This window comes from Marmota marmota, unplaced genomic scaffold (assembly GCF_001458135.2).
Source record: "Marmota marmota marmota unplaced genomic scaffold, marMar, whole genome shotgun sequence".
Classification (NCBI taxonomy): Eukaryota; Metazoa; Chordata; class Mammalia; order Rodentia; family Sciuridae; genus Marmota; species Marmota marmota.
The window spans coordinates 1,906,365-1,924,209 of NW_026000052.1; the positions used below are offsets into that span (position 1 = coordinate 1,906,365).

Genomic DNA, 17,845 nt, shown 5'->3' on the forward strand with positions numbered 1-17,845 from the left:
TGAGCCATCTCAGCCCCATGTCTTGTGACTTTGACATCCAAATGCTGTTCAGTGAGTGCTTCTCCCAGCATTTGCTTTTAGACCTTGGAGTCAGGAAGGGTCCAGGAAAGCACACGAGGTAGACCATGAACAGAACGGGGGAGCTTCTGAGCCAACCACACACCACCTGGCTCCAGCCAGCATCCTTCCTGCTTCTCCTTTCCTCTGAAGTCCTCTTCTGTTGGTCCCCTTGAAACTCTGTGCAAACTGAGCTGTGAGTGGACAGCACTTCCTGGGGCAGCGTGTCATGGCATTGGGAATGCTGTGGGGGCTGCTTAACACTGTGAGAACCTGAGCAAGAGGGGCCCAGGGCTGTGAGACTTGAGACTTGACCTTCAGAGAATCAAGAGAGACCCTTGAAAACTCAATGCAACCTTTTTGTCTTTTGCAAAATTGACCCTTCAAACACTGCATTTCATAGTTGAGTATAAAGGACATGTTTATTATCTTGTCACACGGATATCGTGTGGAAAATCACCCTCCCCAAACACTGAAGATTAAGTCCTTGTTCACACCAAGAATGTTTACACTTAAGAGCCTGAGTTTGTATTAGATGTAAGATTAATTTTTAGTTTCTTTTTTCCCTAAGACAATCTGAATAGAGCCCTCCCTCCCTTTTTGGTTTTGGTAGTGGGAATTGAACTCAGGAGTGCTCAACCATAGAGGCATATCCCCAGCCCTTTTTATTTTTTATTTTGAGACAGGCTCTTGCCAAGTTGCTGAGGCTGGCTTTGAATTTGTGAACCTCCTGACTCAGCCTCCTGAGTACCTGAAATCACAGGTGTGCACCACCATACCTGGCTAAGGCCCCCTTTGTAACAAAATACTATGACCCTTCTGTCTCCATTTAAGTTGGATTTATGAACTTGACCTTTCTCTGAGGCTGCTTGTGGGATAGCAAAGCCTCTGGCGTGAGTTCCCTGAAGGTTGCTGAGAATGGCCTGAGCCACACACTCACTGGGACAAACCTAAAACATTTGATGCCGGCTGGCCTGCCTTGGGTCCATGTGAGTGTCATCTGGAGGCCTGGCCACTTCTCCTCACCCCAGCTGGCTTCCCTCAACACCTCCTGGGCCCTGCTCACTGCATCCCGTCTGGCAGCTCTTGGGCGAAGCTGCCCAGAGCCCGCGTGTTCTCCAGTGAAGCTGTGCACAGGAGCACTGGGCAGAAGGTCCTGGTGTGTTTAGGAGGCCCTGCTGAGGGGCTGGCTCCCTCACGGGCTGCTCGGCCTCGGCGGGGCGTGACCGGCTGTGTGGTTTCCTGCAGGCCGTCGTTTCCCTGATGGAGATGGGCTTTGATGAGAAGGAGGTGGTGGACGCCCTCAGAGTGAGCAACAACCAGCAGAATGCCGCCGTGAGTACCGGCAGGCGCCTGTGCTGCGCCTGCGCCGCGGTGCCCCTTGCCCATTGGCCCTGTGCTGCGCACTGTGGCTCCCACGCGTGGTCAGTTACACAGCTTTTTACGTGAAAGGTTAGCCGGGATGGTTTAGGTGTTACACGTTTTTAAAATACTGAGAACATTCTGGGCCTCGGCTTGCTGAGAACGGTGCTCTTGTGAGCGTGCTCTGCAGAGGAGCGTGCAGCTTGTTAGTTTATCTGTTAAACAGACTCTTAACATTGAGTTCCCCCCGGGGACTGCTGAGGGGAGCTCTGCTCCAGGTGGGCTCAGTGGTGACTTGGGGACAGAGTTGAGGCAAAGACCGCCAAGACAGAGGTGAGGAGTCTGTATGTCCACACTCGCAGGCTTGTTGGCTATGGAGAAGTGCAGTCAGGCTGGTCCTTCCCTAGAACAAAGTAGGTTGTTGGGGGCTCTGTTGGCACCCAGGTTCAGTGGCGGGGGCCTGTGGGTGGGTGGTCAGACCACTAAGAAAGCCAGGCTGGGTCCTTCCTTCTCTCTCTGAGCTGCCTGGCGTGCGGACCCTGCATGTGTGCTGGGTTCATTGGCTCCAGGGCTCCTTATGGCCAGAACAGCTGTGGGAGTCAGCAGGCACACACAGAAGGGCAGGGCCGCCAGCCGCTTCACTCCATGTTGAAGGTATTCGAGGAGCTAACGGCTACTTTGCTGTTTTGGGTTTGCAGTGCGAGTGGCTGCTGGGAGACCGCAAGCCATCCCCTGAGGAGCTGGACCAGGGCATCGACCCCAACAGCCCTCTCTTTCAGGCTATTCTGGACAACCCGGTGGTGCAGCTGGGGCTTACCAACCCCAAAACGTTGCTCGGTACGTGTGTCTCCCACACTCGGCACCTCTGCGCCCGCTGCCCAGTCCTGCATCCTGCAGGCACTGCTGCCTAGTCACTGGAGAGCTGGGAGTCAGGCTCTTGGGGATGGGACCGGCTCCTGCAAGGGTGAGCCTGGGTGGGCAGTGGCTTCAGTAGGGACAGACATGAGGAGAAAGTGTGGTTTTGACTTTTGCTTTTTATTTACAAGGGACAACTTTGTTAATTTGTTTCTATTGTGATATGTAGATATGTGCGAAAGTGTATGTGTTTATAATTTTTTTTGGGGGGGTGGTACCGGGGATTGAACTCAGGGGCACTCACTACTGAGCCACATCCCCAGCCTTATTTTGCATTTCATTTAGAGACAAGGTCTAACTGAGTTGTTTAGTGCCTTGCTTTTGCTGAGGCTGACTTTGAACTTGGGATCTTCCTGCCTCAGCCTCCTGAGCTGCTGGGATTTTAGGTATGCGCCACCATACCCAGCAGTGTGTTTATAATTTTAAAGAATAATAAATCCAACTGGGCACAGTGTCATACACCTGTAATCCTAGGGACTCAGGAGGCTGAGATAGGAGGATTGCAAGTTTAAGGCCAGCCTCAGCAACTTAGCAAGACCCAGTCTCAAAAAATAAAAAGCACTGGGAATGTAGCTCAGTGGTTAAGTGCCCGGCTTCAATCCCCAGTGCCAAATAAAAATAAGTCTGATAGCCACATATCTGCCCTTCAGCTTAAAAACAGTGCAGGCCTCCCTGGGGATTAGTCCTAGGACCCTCACAGACTGCAAAGTCCACAGGTGCTCACATTCCTTGCACACAATGGCACGTGACCTGCGGATGTCTTCCCACGCAGTTTGGTCTCTGGCTTACATGCAGGCCCTTGTGAGATGCCAAGCTACGTAAACGGTTGTGTTTAGGGAATAAAGACGAGGAAGAAAGTCTGGGCATTTTAATACACAGTTCTTTTTCCTCAAGTATTTTTGACCCTCATCTGGTTGATCCACGGATGCTGGACCCCTGGATTGGAGGCCTAGCCATTGCAGTCCCCCTGAGCCGCTGGATGCCATGCCTCACTGTCCTGTGCTGCAGAGTCTTGCCAGGCATGTCTCCAGCAGTCCAGCAGCTCTTCCTGCTTTCTGTGGTGAGCTTGTTGAGGTGCCTGGGTGACCTGCTGCTGCATCCTCTTGTGGCCAGGTGTGTCGCACAGTGGCGGTTCTCTCTTCTACCATCTCTGCCACTGTGAAAAACAGAGATGTACTGGGTTGCTTTCGGTACACCATGCTGCTCTGAGCCCTCTTGTCCCTGTGCCTGAGGTCCCTGGGGCTCCCTGGAGGCCGCAGCCTGGCAGGAGGGTGTGGTGGAGCCTCGCTGCTGCTCCCTGGCCTGAGGTGGAGCTCCTCTAGCAGGGTCTGGCTGCAGGGTCTCAGCTTGGCTGGCCCCTTTTCCTGTGGGATTGTTTTCTCCCCACACTGGCGTAGAAAGCCCAGGTCCCCATGCTGGCCCTGTACCAGTTACTTGCTTCTTGGTTTTTTTTTTTTTTGGTACCAGGAATTGAGTCCAGAGGCATTTTAACCACTGAGCCACATCCCATCCCTTTTTTATTTTTTTAGGCAGTTCAGGGCCTGAGTTGCTGAGGTTGGTTTGAACCTGCGATCCTCTTGCCTCAGCCTCCCAAGTCACTGGAATTAGAGGCATGGCCACTGTGCCTGGCCCAGTTTCCTGTGTTGGTTTTTGGCTTTTTCCCACCAGCTGGTGAGTGCAGGGCTCATGTAGTGACAAACAGAACCTGTTTCGTTTCTGTCAAAACCCTTTGAGAGAAAAGTTGAGAAAGGCACTCTCCAGCCCCTGCTGCATCCCAGAGCTCTGCGCTCCCCCTTTCTGGGCCAGTCCTGTGAGTGATGTGCGGGACGACACTTCACGCCAGTTCCGAAGTGTGCGGCTGTCTTTAGTGAGTGCGTTTCACCCTCAGTGCCCTTTCACACTGAACCTGGCTCCCCACCTCTCCTGCTATTTGTGACCCTTAGGAAACTGGGGGACTGCCCAGTGGCCTTTCCTTTTTCTCCATCACATCCAGTGTCCTTTCAGTTGGGCGCTCATCTCGGAGTGCAAGTGCACCCTTCCTTCCCCTCACCTGGAGTGGGTGAGGCTCGCAGGGCCTTCAGGAGTCCTCGGGTGAACCCCATCAGTGTGGCGTCTCCTGTGTGACTACGCTTCTGCTTAGTACCTTGGTTCTTCTGGAGCTTGTTTTTCTGTAGTGGGGAGGCAGGGGGAAGTGGGGTTCCTTATTCTGTAGCGGGGAGGCAGGGGAAATGGGATTCCCTATTCTGTAGTGGGGAGGCAGGGGGTAGTGGGGTTCCCTATTTTTCTGAATCAGGGGGCTGGGAAGTGGGGTTCCCAGTCCTTGCTTCCTTTGTCAGATGCCACGCACGCCTCGCCCTGTGTTCTCACAGCCCCACGTGCCTTTCTGCAGCCTGAGATTTTCCCTGGTTTGCAGAGGTGTTAGGCACATCAGCAGGTGGCTGGGGCTGGGAGGTGGTTGTGTCATTCTTAGAACAGTCAGATCCACTCTGTGCTCTGAGCCTGGCCAGGGTCCTACTTGACGCTGAGTGGCTGTGGGCTGCTGAGGCACAGGCTGAGCATCCCTAATGGGGGAAAAAAAAGAACAAGAAAGGGGAGAAAAAAAAGCTTCAGATTTTGGAGCATTAAGGATGATTGTCTGGTGAAACCTCTGCAGATACTCCAAACCCAAGCCAGGTATGGTGGTATCCATGCCTGTAATCCCAGCAAAGGAGACTGAGGCAGGAGGATCTCAAGTTCAAGGCCAGCTTAGGACTAGGGGTATGGCTTAGTGGCAAAGCTCCCCTGGGTTCAATCTGTACTATCCAAAAAACAAACAAACAAAAAATGTATATAAATAGATAAATAAAGCTGACAACCTTGAATCTGAACCACTTCTGGTCCGATTGCCCCAGAGGAGGACTACTCCTGCTTGGTGCTTTCGCTGGAGCCTTGGACATGGGCGTGGGCCATCTTTGCTGAGGTGGCCAGGCCTGGCATAGGCTGTCTGATGCTGGCGGAGTTGGGATTGCTGTCCTGCGGTATGGCTGGGTCATTGAGCTTTTTGCCATAAAGCGGACCTGGTTTTGGGAACGATTTTATAAAACTGTTGAGAAAGTCAAGAGTTTTGATTTTGAAGAAGTGCTGCATTACATTTTGTCCTTATCTGTTTGGGCTGCACTCGAGAGGTCTTCCACATGCTGTGTGAGTGCTCACCACCCCCTGCAGCCCAGCTCTTCCATTACCTTTTTGCTGTTTTGTGTGTGTGTGTGTGTGTGTGTGTGTGTGTGTTATCTGTTTATTTTTATGTGGTACCAAGGATAGAACCCAGTGCCTCACACTACTAGGCAAGCACTCTACCCGTAAGCTACAGCCCCAGCCTTGATGTGCTGTTTTTTCCTAAGATTGAAAGTTAGATTTTCAACTCAGTGTTATTAAATTTGCAGCAGGCCCTTTGTGCGTTAGTTGTGCCTGCGTTATTTTCTCAGTGTGGGATTGCAGGTTGAGGTGAGTTTTGGGGTCCTGGTAGTTGCTGCCAGGTGGCCGTCCAGAGTCAGGTGCTTGAGCACAGAGGCGAGCTGCGCCCTGCCAGATGGAATAGCAGCCTCTGTTTTCAGATCTGCTGTTTGGGTCACTGTTGGGTATTGTCCAGGGGATTTTAGGCTGGGACTTAGCATCAGCAGTGAAGTGTTTTTTTTTTTTTGGTTCTGGGGATTGAACTCAGGGGCCCTTAACCACTGAAGCACATCCCCAGCCTTTTTAAATTTTTTTGATAAGTTGTTTAGGGCGTTGCTAAGTTGCTCAAGGTGGCCTTGAACTTGGGATCCTCCTGACTCAGCCTCCGGAGCCGCTGGGATCACAGGTGTGCACCACCCCTCCTGGCTTTTGGCAGAAGTTTTGAGTGACCCTTTCCTCTTTTATGCATCGAGAGGAGAGTCGCCCCTGTGCTTGTTGGTTTCTGGGTGCTGGTACTCAGCCTCACTGTATGTCCACAGCATTTGAAGACATGCTGGAGAACCCACTGAACAGCACCCAGTGGATGAATGACCCAGAAACCGGCCCAGTCATGCTGCAGATTTCTAGAATCTTCCAGACGCTGAACCGCACGTAGGTGGCGTTGCAACTCTTGGCTGTCTGGCTGTAGCAGCCTCCCCAGGCATGGAGCAGGAGGGCAGGGGCCCTCACCCAGAAGCCGCCTTCAGCACCAGGCCTGGATTGCTTGGGCCACAGCTGCTTTTCCTCCCTGACCTTACTGCCTATGGACTCCTGGACGGTAAGCTGCCTTCTTAGCTCCTGACAGGTGTTCCCAGGAAGTGGCTGTCGGGTGGAAGCGGAGCGATCGCCTTCTCTCCAGAGTGCTGCAGTGGCTCTGAAAGGCGCCCCCTGGCGAGTGCTGTGGGGTCCGCAGGTCATCTGAAAGAAGGCATGCTGCAGTCCAGTGCTTTCGCGTGGGCTGACCCTCCAGAGTGACTCTCAGATGGCTCCTTTAATAAATAAAGCTCTTTCCTATTTTCTGCCTTGGCTCCTGCAGTGCCCCCAGCGGCGCTGCATGTTGTCTGGATGTCCGCCGTCTCATGCTCAGTGTGGGTACTGCCTGCACCTGAGGCAGTTGTCGGTGCCTTGGGTTCCCTGGGGCCCTTGTAGACACATTTTGTTGGCAGATCTGGGGACTATGACATAGTGGGCTAGTTGGTGGAACCAGGGACCATGGCCACCTGTGTTGCCAGCTGTCTGTCGTTCCTTCTTTTTCTTAAATACCATCTGTGTTTTAAAACAAGGACCCGAGTTTCCCTTTCTCTAAACTTGGCTCGTTGCTGCTCACAGCTGCTCATTCTCAGGTGGGTTTCAAACTTCCCTCCACAATTGCTCTGCCAAGACCTGGGTAGGCACCGGGTAGGAGCCTCACCTGAGCTCCTGCTCCAATGCAGCTGAGTCAGGATGCTTTAAGAACCTGTTCCTATTCGCTGATCTGAAATCGTCTCTTCCTTGCCCTGCCACCAGCCCCATGCCAGCGGGGTTTGGCCCACCTCAAGTCCTCCCATGCCAGTCACACCCTTTAGTGGATGTTGGGGCTGGAAGAGAACGTTCTCCTGTTGGTTAGTTGTGATTGAGAAGTCTGTGGGACCCAGTGTGGGGGCTGGGGGCTGTGTGTTTTCCCCAGGATCTGTGTTGGGGCCATTTTCCTACAAGGACATAACGCCATGAGATAGACATGTGGCTGAGCTGATGCCCACCCATGTGGTGACCTGCCCTGAGACGTTGTCATGGCATCCTCCAGGGTGCTGGTCCTGACTGGTCTTGTGTGGCTTCTTACTTGGTTGGTGCATTCCCAGCCTACTCTTCGGGGCCCCCCCAGAGGCCTGGGGCCATGGGACATGTATTTTTTCCCTTATCCCAACCTCTGGGGATTGTGGATCTGTGTTTTAATCTGGGTGGGGCTTTAATACCCTGTGGAGTTCTGGGAAGAGTCTCTGTGGCAGCTAGTGGCTACCAGTGGCTTGGGCTTAGGGATATAATCCTGCTGTCCTCATGTGTGAGGTCTACCTGCCTGCCTTAGTTGCTAGGGGTATGCAGGGTGTCATCCTGGTGCCTGCACGTGGTACAGCCTCTGCCTAGCCTGGTGTGGACATCTGTGTCCTGCAGGCCTTGTTGAGGGCCAGGGTGCATTTCAGGAGGCTACTGTGGGGGTGGGCAAACTGTGCAGGGCAGCATTTTGCACTTTGACTTGAACCGGGAGTTGAGTTCAGTGACCAGTGATGATGCTGTTTGATCCTGCTTATTGGGGTCATGGTGACGCAGAGAGGAAGAACACGTAGCCAGGTGACCTCTCAACCAGTTGGGACAGGATGAGGTGTGGCCGTTGATGGTGAGTGTGGGCGTGGGCCTGGGGACCCAGATGCCTGTGCCTGCACAGATGATCTGGCACACACTTACCATTAAATAATATCCACCTGTGTCATTTGGAGCTCCTTCTCTGCCTTTGTCCTTTGGGGCTTGTGAAGTGGGTGGTTTTTGCCTGTGCAGGCCCGGGGCTCCGTCTCAGCTGCTGGGGGCATGCAGGAGCTCCAGGGAGGACTCCCCAGTTCTGGGACTGGCAGCCAGGATGGCAGTGGAAACGCTCACAGAGCCAGTGGATGGAGGCAGGAAGGGCCAGGGCACCTGGGTGCCACAGACTGCAGGGACCTGGCCTGTTGCCACTGTGGCCCATTTGGCCCCCCAAGCCCGGTTGTGGGTTTTTCTCCCATAGTTCACTTTCTCAGCTTGCACACTGGGCCCGTAGTGCGGTTACAGTGTGGTGGCTCATTTAAGAAACTGTGTTTTCCATTACGAAGTACTTACGTCTGCAGAGACACATTTCTGATGGTGGTATTCTCAGAACACGAGGCAGCACATCTGGTTTGGGTTCTGCACATTTAGACTCAGAAGAAGTTAGAGGCTGAGAGATGTTTATCATGGGGCAGAATAGGAGGGGCTAGGGTTGCAGGATCCCACACTGGCTCCAAGGGGTCTGTTGAAAATCAGTTATGCAGTGTGCTCCTGCAGGAGTGGGCAGCTGGCCACCATGTCCTCCACATCAGACTTCTGCCCCTAGGCCACGAGACCCTTAAGAAGCAGGGATTTCTAGAGAATTCTGAAGTACTGGGTGTGCTGGCACAGGCCTCTAATCCCAGTGGCTCAGGAGGCTGAGGCTAGGGGATCACAAGTTGCCAGCCTGGGCAACTTAGCAAGATCCTACTTCAAAATAAGAAAGAAAAGAGTTAGGAGTGTAGCTCTGGTAGAACACCTCTAGTTGAATCCCCGTCACCCCTAAAAGAAAAGTCTAAAGGAGCCCAGATCCCTGGGAAGGGGATGGTGTCATTCTGATGTCCTTCTCAGTTCATTAAGAAGCACAATGTCTTAAGATTGCCTTTTTCCATGGAGTGGCTGAGCCTCACCTATCTTTCCCAAAGGACCTGTTATTCATCTGCAGACTTGAGGACCCAGCACAGCCCTGGGTGTCCTTCATGGGAATGGTCCAGATGGGGAGAAGTCTCAGGCAGATTCAGTGCTTAGCACTCTTAGAGGGTGCAGGGCCTGATTAGGAGGGTCCAGTGGAAGGTTGGATGGTGGGACTAGTACTGAGGCTTGGTGTGACTTTTGCAGGAAGGGCCTGAGGATCCTTGGTGCCTAGTGTCCATACATACTACCTCACCATGGGCTGGATACCTCACATGGTGGTGCCCCAACAGCTGCAGAGCCACCCAGAGGGAGGTGGCTCAAGAGACTCCTGCAGAGATGTGAGGGGCAAAGCTGAGGTGGAGAGCGAAGTGGGAGGTGGAGGGCAGGAGGGTTGGAAGGGCAGGGGGAGCACCAAGAGTTTGTGCCTGAGATGGGGGGCCTGAGGGCCTCCAACAGCAGATGTGGGCCAGAGATGGGGTAAAACCATTCTCTGGCTGGGGCTCCTGAGCAAGGGATTGGCCTTGGGAGCAGCGTAGGCCGTCCCTACTCTGCACACTTTCTGGGCACAGTTGTCAGTGCATGCGAGCACTAACTGTGGGCTTGCCTAGGATCCAGAGCCAGATGTGGAAGTGGAGTTGCAAAGGGACGTTTGTACACGGTGGTCACAGCAGGAGTGTTCTGTAGCTCAGAGTTCTGTGGCACAGCCCACATGACCAGGGAGGATGATGGGTAAGCAGTGTGTGGCCAGCCACATGGATCCCTCAGCCTCAAGCACCTACTGCAGGATGGCTGAGCCTCGAGGACATCATCACATTACCATGGGATCCACTTATGTGAGGTCCCCAGAGTCACCAAGCCACAGGAAATGGAAGGGGAGGGGTACCAGGGGCTGGGCAGCCAGTTGAGGGGAACAGAGATTCTGTTTGGGAGGATGAAAGTTGACAAGCACAGTGGAGATGACTGTATGACAATGTGAATGGACACTTGAAAAGTCAATACTAGCTGGGAGTGATGGTGCACACCTGTAATCCCAGCGACTTGAGAGGCTGAGACAGAAGGATTTCAAGTTCAAGTCCAGCCTCAGCAATTTAGCAAGGCCCTAAGCAACTTAGTGAAACCTTGTCTCAAAAAAATAAAAATGGCTGGGGATATGGCCCAGTAGTTGAGGGCCCCTGGGTTTAATCCCCAGTGCAAAAAAAAAAAAAAAAAACAAAAGCAAAAGTCAACATCATACATTTTGTGTCATGTATATTCAGTCTCAGTAAGAGGCAGCGCTGCCGTCTCCTCCATCCCTAAAGCTCCCTAAAGCTGGGCGCAGGAGGCATCTCCCTGTGTGTCCTTCGGTGACACTTGGCAGAGGAGCTGTGGAGGCCTGGCCTGCAGCAGGTGGACTAAAGAGGCTGGTCTGGGCTATGGGTTCTGGGCTGGCTGCAAGGGAGAGCGCCACTGGCCACTGGCCTGTTCCTCTTGCCAGCTTCCTTCTGGCCAGGCTGGGTGACCCAGCAGTCTTCAGGCTGGCAGTGCTCCCAGGTGGCACAGGTGGTAGAGGCTTAGGTGGGGCTGGATGAGTTGACCAGTGTGAGACATCTGGGCACAGCATGCAGCAGGGGAGAGGGGTGCCCACCCTGGAGAGAGATACCCATAGGGAAGTTCCACCTCTGTCTGTGTGGGGGGCTGAGCAAGTGCAGCTCAGGACAGAGGTGAGTGGAAGCTTCTCTGGGGCCGGGGAAGGAGCCCCTTCAGCCCCCATGGGCCTCTGGAAAGGTTGGTTTGGACCCCAGAGGCCCCTTCTGGCTGAGAGGCCCCACCCCTGGTACTGACTTTCCTCTAGGCTTGCCAGGAGTATTCATGTTCCTTGTTCCTGGTGGCTAGTCTCTGACCAGATCCTGAGATGCAGGCCAGAGAGGCCAAGACCAGGGAAGCCAAGGCCAGGGAAGGTGTGCCTTCTGGAGGCCAGTCATGAGTAGCGTCCTGGCTGGGACCAGTGTCTCGGCTCTTTCTGGGTTCTGTGATGAGTACCTCTTTATGGCTGAGCTCTACCAAGTGGCTGTGTGCATGTGGTGCCTCAGCTTCAGTGGCTCTGCAGAGCCTGGCTTGCCCTGGCCCGGTCCCCGAGGTGCAGCTCTGTCTGGCATGTCCCAAACAGTATCCTAGGCCTGCAGGCTGACAACCACCTGCTGCTCTCTGTCCCGGGGTGATTTTTCCCGGTAGGATATGGGTAGGTGGATGCAATGATCTCCATGGTAAGCACTAGAGACCAAAGATGCCAGTTTCCTCCTGGGGCACAGGAAGCCTCAGGTGAAGAGCTGAGGGGGTGTTTCATGGTGGAGTCAGGTCTCCCAGGGGTCTTGCCAACTGCTCTTCTCAGGGAGGGGCTGCTGGACTGCATGAACTGGGCTCTGTGGCCTCATGTTGCCCACCTTTTGTAGTGATCACCATGTACTGAGCAAGGACTGTGCCCCAGGTAGCTGTGAGGGCTTTGTGTCCACTCTGGTGCATGCCATATGCCCTCCTGGGACCAGGAGACAGGCTCTGTGCAGAGGACTAAGTAGAGGTCCACCTAGGCAAACTGAGATCTGATGAGTCACTTATTAAAGTTTGAAAATTTAAAAACTGGTTCTGCACATCTAAGCCAAGAACACCTTAGTTCTTCCTGAATTTTCAGTTCAGCATATGCATTTTTAAAGTTGTGGTAAAATTGTCATTAAAATTTATCACCTCTGTTGGCCCTAAGCTCCTGAGCCTCCTGCCTCAGCCTGCCAAATGCTGGGACCGCAGGTGAGCAACACTGCTTGGCTCATCCTCATCCTGAAGTGTGTTCACATGGGCATGTAGGCGTCACCACCGTCCTTCTGTCCACAGGAACTTCATCTTTGTCTTCACGAAGTGTGGCTGCCCACTCCTGTGGGCTCAGCTTATGCACCAGAGCCAGTGCACCTGGCCTCCAGGATCCACTTGAAGGCTCTGTGAGGTCCTTTTGCAGCTGGGACCAAGGCAGGGGCATCAACTGGCCTGTCTTAGCTTCCCTGGCCCCCTCAGCTCTGCCTGGGAGGCCTGGGACCCATGCAGAGCATTTGGGAAGTATATGCTCTTTAAACTGCCATGGCCATGCACTGTACACAGTGCCGTGCACATGGTGCTGCCTGGTGCACCTCTGGGGTGCCATCCTGGGGGCATCCTCCGGGCCCAACATACACCTTCCACCTAGCACAGAGCACAGGAACAAGACGGGGGTGCTGCCTCCCTACTGGTACTCCTGGTTCTGGTGTGCATTGTTTAGGGAGAGATCATGTTTTGGGGTCTGTGTGTGAGTCTAGGGGAACCCTTTTCTCCCTGCTGCTCAGCTCTGGCCAGTTTGGGTGGAACTGAGCCCTGATTAGCCACCTTCAGGGGACCATGGGGCCTCCCCCAGGGGAAGCTCCCGTCTCGCTCCAAAGCATGGGTGCTGCCAGAATCCTGAGAGAGCGGAGAGGACTCCAGAGAACACCCAGCTACGTGGGGGCAGGGTGCAAGCATGCCCAGCTGACACTGCTCCCATGAGGGGCCTCAGTGCCGCAGGAGCGCCTGTCCTGTTTCCACACTCTGCAGCTGGGCTGACCCTTCTCAGCCACAGAATGAGAGGAGCCCTGGCCTCAGGCCATCTGGAGGGGCACGCTGGGTTTGATGGCTAAGTGTCCACTGTAGGGACACCAGTCACACCTACCCCCTGCCACAGGCTCAGGGGTTTAGTGCTCCTGCTGCCCAATTCCTCCAGAGGTGGCTGGGAGGTGGCTGCCATATCGCTAGGCCTGCACATCCCACAGCGAAGCCTCTGCTCTGATGGCGCCCCCACAGGCTTACCTGTCATTTACTTTTCAGAAAGGATGAGGGGATGGTGTCACGCTCGTTGTGGGATGACAGCTCTTTTTTCTCTTTTCTTCTGTGGTGCTGGGGATTGAACCCAAGGCCTTGTGCATGTGAGGCAAGCTCTCTACCATCTGAGCTGTATTCCCAGCCCGAGGGATGACAGCTCTTTGACAGAAGCTGTGGGGTCCTTGCCATCTTGAACCTCCTGTGAGCTGGTGCAGGTCTGGCGGGAGCTGCTTCCACTCCTGGTTCACGGAGAATGAGGGCAATAAGGAGGGTGTGGCCCAGTCTCTCTTGCTGGAGGCTGCTGTTTGCCAGCCTCACGTGGAGAGAGTCTCCATTCTGGTGGGGGAACTGGCTCCCTTATAGCTGAGGGAACCAGCCATGTCACCTCTCACAGCCGGTACCAGGCGGTAGGTCCCCCCCATCCTCTCTGATTCCCTTATTCAACTTCTCACATAAACATGCCAAGAGTGGCCTGAAATCTCTTCAGGGCCACAGCCAAGCAAAGGAAGCCGGTACTGACATGTGCATGAGCACACAGGTGCACATGTCCCCACACGTTTCACAGCCCACCTTGGGGTGTGACTCCCGCCACAGTGCCAGTCTGCAGGCCAGTTCTCTGCACGCAGGAGCATCTGGGTGTGAGGAACCTCTCCAGGTCACTCCCATGAGCAGCAGCATCCTGTCCCAGCCCTCTGCCTCTCCACATGCCAATGAGAGTCAAGGCCTCTCCTCTCCTCTCCTGAATCACTGACTAATGAAAAGCTCAAAGGAATTCAAAGTTGTGCCTGTTCCTCCAGGTCCCCCACCCCAGAAATCACTCCCCCCCCATGCCTTTCAGGTAAGGGTTTTTTGGGTGAAAATCATCCTATACCACCATCCTACATGACCTTTCTGTACCCACAAGGAACCAACTGGCATTTCCAGTTGGGCAGATGGCTCTAACACTGGCCACACCAGGCCTTGGGGGCAGCCCTGTCTACCTCGAGGAACAGACTGCCCTGGTTATAAGGAAGGTGAAGTACACAGAAGGGCGCTCTCACATGATGCTGGATTTCAGTTAAGACCAAAATACATACCTCTCAAATCAGAACCAAAAATACAAAGATGACATTTCTACTTTTGCAAATGAAAGACAGCTGCCAGGCTGATGCAGAGGTACATTAGTATCTCCTGCAAGCTGTGTCTCTGGGGACAGGGTGCATCTCCACTGCAGGTGCTGGCCTGTGCCCTGGCCCTGGGCTAGAATTCCCCTGAGCTTGCTTGGGATCCTGGGTCAAGTGGGTGCCCAGAGGATCCTATAAATAAGGAAATTCCAGGGCAGCCTGCAGCTGGCCAGAGCATGAGACAAGGGGCGTGAATATTGGCAGAGGCTTGGAAGCTGGACCTCCTCCAGGTGCTTCTCTTTTCTGAGGGGCTGGAACAGGATTTGGGTCTCTTGAAATTTGATGTGATGGAAGGTGGAGCCTAGAACCAGAACTATAGGAAAGGGAAGGTCAGGGGAGCCAGCCAAGCTCACCTATGCTGGAGAGAATGCTCTCTGCTGGGATATTTGAGAGACGTGGTGCAGGGGCTCCTCCTGCTCGGAGTTGCAGACTGGTGGGCTGATGGCTTTGGTTCCATCCTGAAGATGTTTGGGGTTGCAGGCAGGGGCCATTTCCTTGCATCCTCTCAGAGTCTTCATGGCACCTTTGGCAAACTGCCCCTTTGCTGCAGATAAACAAAACCAGTCCTGGGTTCTAGCAGCAAGTTTGTTTTGGATGATAGAGATAAATGCTGCTCCTATATTCAAACTTGAGCAAGGTACAGAGGCCTGGCTGACAGCTTCCTAAAGGGTAACTCCTAAGGCACACATGAGCCAGAACTGGCATCTAGACAACGCTTGTCTTTCCAGTGCCAGAACAGGTGGAAACATGCAATTCTAGCAGCCCAGATGATTCCTCTGACCCAGAGCCCTCTGTTCCCACTCTTTGCAGTTCCTTAAGCCCACGGGATCTCTGGGCTGCCAGGTTCTCCATCTGCTCCCTGCCCCATGTGGCCCCAGTGTCACGATTGACCCCTGCATATCCCTCCGCATCCCTGGAGGGTTCTGCCCTGGCCAAGCCCTGTGACTCAGCCCTTCTCTGGTGGTCTCAGGGCACGTGCCACATCAGCCTCCCTTCCAGGTATGTCCACCTATGAGATGTCTCCTGGGAAGACAAAGAATGATGACGGCATCATAGTCTATCTCTGCAGCTCAGACAACTAACTATCCCAGGCCTTCTCCTGTCCCCTGCCACCCATGGTACCCTGCTGTGCCCTTAAGCCAGTCTTGGGGCCACTAGGGCAGAGTCAGCCAGGCTTCCCGCCCCAGCCCATCCTCCTGTCCCAGTGCCTTCTCTCACACTGCTACCAGATGAAAAAGAGGGGCCTCCTCCCAGTTTCCTGTCTAGTCTTATGGCGCCAGCAACTCTCTGCCTCTGTCATCAGGTTTCCACCGGCATCTGGAATGTCCAGTTTGCACACACACCCCTCTTTCTGCACCCTGTCCTCCCCTTGGTTCAGCTCAGCTTCTCTGCTCTCCTCCACAGTGAAACTCCTGGAAGGAAGCTGCATACTCATTGTGGGGATTCTATCCTCCTCTGTCCCCACCCTCCCACAGAATTGCTTTCCAGGGATGCTAGGGCATCCCCAAATCCAAAGTCATGCTGAAAACTCTTGATTCTGCCCCACTTCCCTGTTCTGGCCTTTCCTATTTTAGTTAAGGATTACTCAGGTATCAGAATTGTTTAGGCCCAAAACCTGGGAACTAGATAAAATGGACACATTTCTAGAAAGACTTAACCACTGAAACTAACTCAAGGTGAAACAATCTGAACAGACCTATAGTGAATAATAATCAGTTACCCATGAACCCCCATTTCCATATGGCTGTGATGCTGAATTCTACCAAAGAATTAATGCCAGTTCTTTAAGAACTCTTCCAGAAATATATGAGGAACACTCTCAATCTGATTTATGAGGCCAGTGGTAACTGATATACCAAGACCAGATGAAGACTTCAAAAGAACTTATAAACCAGTATTATTTTGAACATGGATGCAAAAAAAAAAAAAAAAACCCAATAAAATAGTACTAAACCAAACCTAGGAACATATCAAGAGGAATCTATGTCGTGACCAAGGGGAGTTTTTCCAGGAATGCAATGGAGGGTCAATAACTGAAAATCAAGCAATAAAATACACTACAGTAACAGGATGGCGGGGGGAGATAGATGCAAAAAAAGCATTTTGGATTTTCTGGAGAAAATCCAACCATGTTTCATGATAAAAGACATAACCTGGAGGTGCTGGGGATATAGCTCAGTTGGTAGAGTGCTTGCCTCGCACAAGGTCCTGGGTTTGATCCCCAGCAACACACATACACACACATTCCAAACAAACAAACAAAACAAAAACCTGGGAATAGAGAGGAACTTTTGTCTGATAAAGGGCATCCATGAAAAACCTACAGCCAGCATCATAGTGGTAAGTGGGATGCCTCCTCCAGATCAGGAATGGGATAAAGACATATGCTCTCACGCTCCCACTTGACCCTGAGCTGTAGCTTCTTTCAAGCCAGGTCTTAGGCAAGAAGAAATAAAGCACCCTCCTCCCTCGGTTGGGAAAAAGAGGTAAGCTCCCTTCACAGAAGACAAGCTCTGTGTTCAGAAAATGCTGGGAAATCCACTGAGAAACAATATGAACTAATCAATTGGTTCCCAGTTCCTTCATGATAGGAGACCAACACTTGAGCAAGCACCGCGGGTCCTCCTTGACCTCTTTCCTTCTCACCACTTGTCCCACTGTCAGTGACGCCTGCTTCACCCTTCAGAATCCTTCCTCCCTCTGCTCAAAATCCCTTGATGGCACTCCACCTCACCTAGAGGAGGACAAGGTTCTGACCCTGTAGGATCTGCTGTCCCCCCTACTCCTCACCTCCTCCCCTGACTGGGAGTAAATGTCCCCTCGTAGGGCTTTCCTCGGTGGACGGGTTCTATCTACCTCTTGATGTGACATAGTGCCCATCACCGCCCAGTGTACTGCGGGTCACTCCTCTTCTACCTGGACTCTCAGCTCCTGAGCCCTACGTCATCTGGACAGCATCTGAAAGACGGGGTCCACTTCAGCACAGCCTTCTTTCTGATAACAGGAGGGCTCTACCAAGTCCACAGAAGTTAAGAACCTCAGATCCAGGGAGGCAGGGGACCAAGTGGCCACTCCAAGGCGTTGCGTGTCCTCTGATCTCCTGGGGCTGGTGCCCGTGGGCCAGCTCTTCTTCGAGGTCAGCACTCATTTCACAGGGATACTGACTCCCGGATCGTCCAGACCCTGCCTGGCTGAGAATGAAGCCACGCCCGCTCGGGAGGGAGACGCACGCCGTCTTCGCGAGCGTGGGATTACGTGGGATGCCACACAACTGCCCACCTGGGGGCAGGCTCACCCGGATTGTCCAGTTGGGGGGCTCGAAGTCTCCCCAAGCTTCAAGCACTGTTGGGGTCCCCACCCAGCTAAGTCGGAGAATGGGCAGTGGAAGGCGCTGTCCAAGAGAGTTGGTGTCCGGCGAATTGGAGGAGCCGAGCCGGCGGTGGTGGAGGGGACCGAGCCTCAGGCCGTCCCACTGTACCTGGGGGCGGGGACGAATGACCGGGCTTAGGGCCGTTCCATTGCGCCTGGGGGCGGGACTGTAGGCGGGGCCTCAGGCGTGCGCAATGTACCGGGGGCGGGGT

The 17,845-nt window shown here is 53.6% G+C and overlaps 1 protein-coding gene and 1 long non-coding RNA gene across 3 annotated transcripts in view; one reads left to right on the forward strand and one right to left on the reverse strand.

Annotated features, from left to right (window-relative positions):
- Ubac1 (UBA domain containing 1) overlaps positions 1 to 6,824 on the forward strand; it is a 33,553-nt gene extending 26,729 nt beyond the window's left edge. The window contains exons 9-11 of the mRNA XM_048813419.1: positions 1,306 to 1,392; positions 2,118 to 2,256; positions 6,306 to 6,824. Coding sequence (XP_048669376.1) covers positions 1,306 to 1,392; positions 2,118 to 2,256; positions 6,306 to 6,421 — 342 coding nt within the window. The 3' untranslated portion in view covers positions 6,422 to 6,824. The remainder of the gene's footprint in view (positions 1 to 1,305; positions 1,393 to 2,117; positions 2,257 to 6,305) is intronic.
- A 6,240-nt stretch (positions 6,825 to 13,064) lies between these two features.
- On the reverse strand, positions 13,065 to 17,785 carry LOC125619721. 2 transcript variants are annotated; one of them, XR_007351258.1, is made up of 2 exons: positions 17,121 to 17,785; positions 13,065 to 14,808 (listed from the first exon to the last, which is right to left on the reverse strand). It is a non-coding gene; the product is annotated as an uncharacterized LOC125619721 (long non-coding RNA). The 2 variants fall into 2 exon arrangements; XR_007351259.1 differs by having other exon boundaries at positions 17,055 to 17,785.
- Between the last annotated feature and the right edge of the window lie 60 nt (positions 17,786 to 17,845).